The sequence below is a fragment of the Phaethon lepturus genome, unplaced genomic scaffold (genome assembly GCF_000687285.1).
Source record: "Phaethon lepturus isolate BGI_N335 unplaced genomic scaffold, ASM68728v1 scaffold34700, whole genome shotgun sequence".
NCBI lineage: Eukaryota > Metazoa > Chordata > Aves > Phaethontiformes > Phaethontidae > Phaethon > Phaethon lepturus.
The window spans coordinates 855-1,156 of NW_010511766.1; the positions used below are offsets into that span (position 1 = coordinate 855).

General features: G+C 65.9%; 1 protein-coding gene across 1 annotated transcript in view; it reads right to left on the reverse strand.

Moving 5' to 3' along the window:
* PTCRA (pre T-cell antigen receptor alpha) overlaps positions 1-299 on the reverse strand; it is a gene marked incomplete at its 5' end in the record, with an annotated part of 1,013 nt that extends 714 nt beyond the window's left edge. The window contains one exon of the mRNA XM_010285000.1: positions 50-299. Within this exon, the coding sequence (XP_010283302.1) occupies positions 50-299 (250 nt within the window). The remainder of the gene's footprint in view (positions 1-49) is intronic.
* Between the last annotated feature and the right edge of the window lie 3 nt (positions 300-302).

A 302-nucleotide genomic window follows, 5' to 3' on the forward strand; every position in this document is an offset into this window, starting at 1 on the left:
GGTCCAGGCAGCAGCAGGCTGGGCAGAGGGGGTGGCAATAGATCCATACCCGTGATGGGGATGGCGCTGGAGCTGTGGGCAGGGGAGGTCCTGTTGGGCCCTACATGGCAGGTGAGATCCCCCTCAGCCAGGGGGTCGTCGGGGAGGAGGGAGATGGTGCAGACGGTGCCACCATCCTCCTGAGAGGCCCCGTAGGCAAAGGAGTGTAGGGCACTGCCATTCCCACCGGAGATCCATACGGTGTGGTCGGAGCTGGGGGCCAGGTCACTCACCACACAGACTATCAGCCGCCGCCGCTGCCC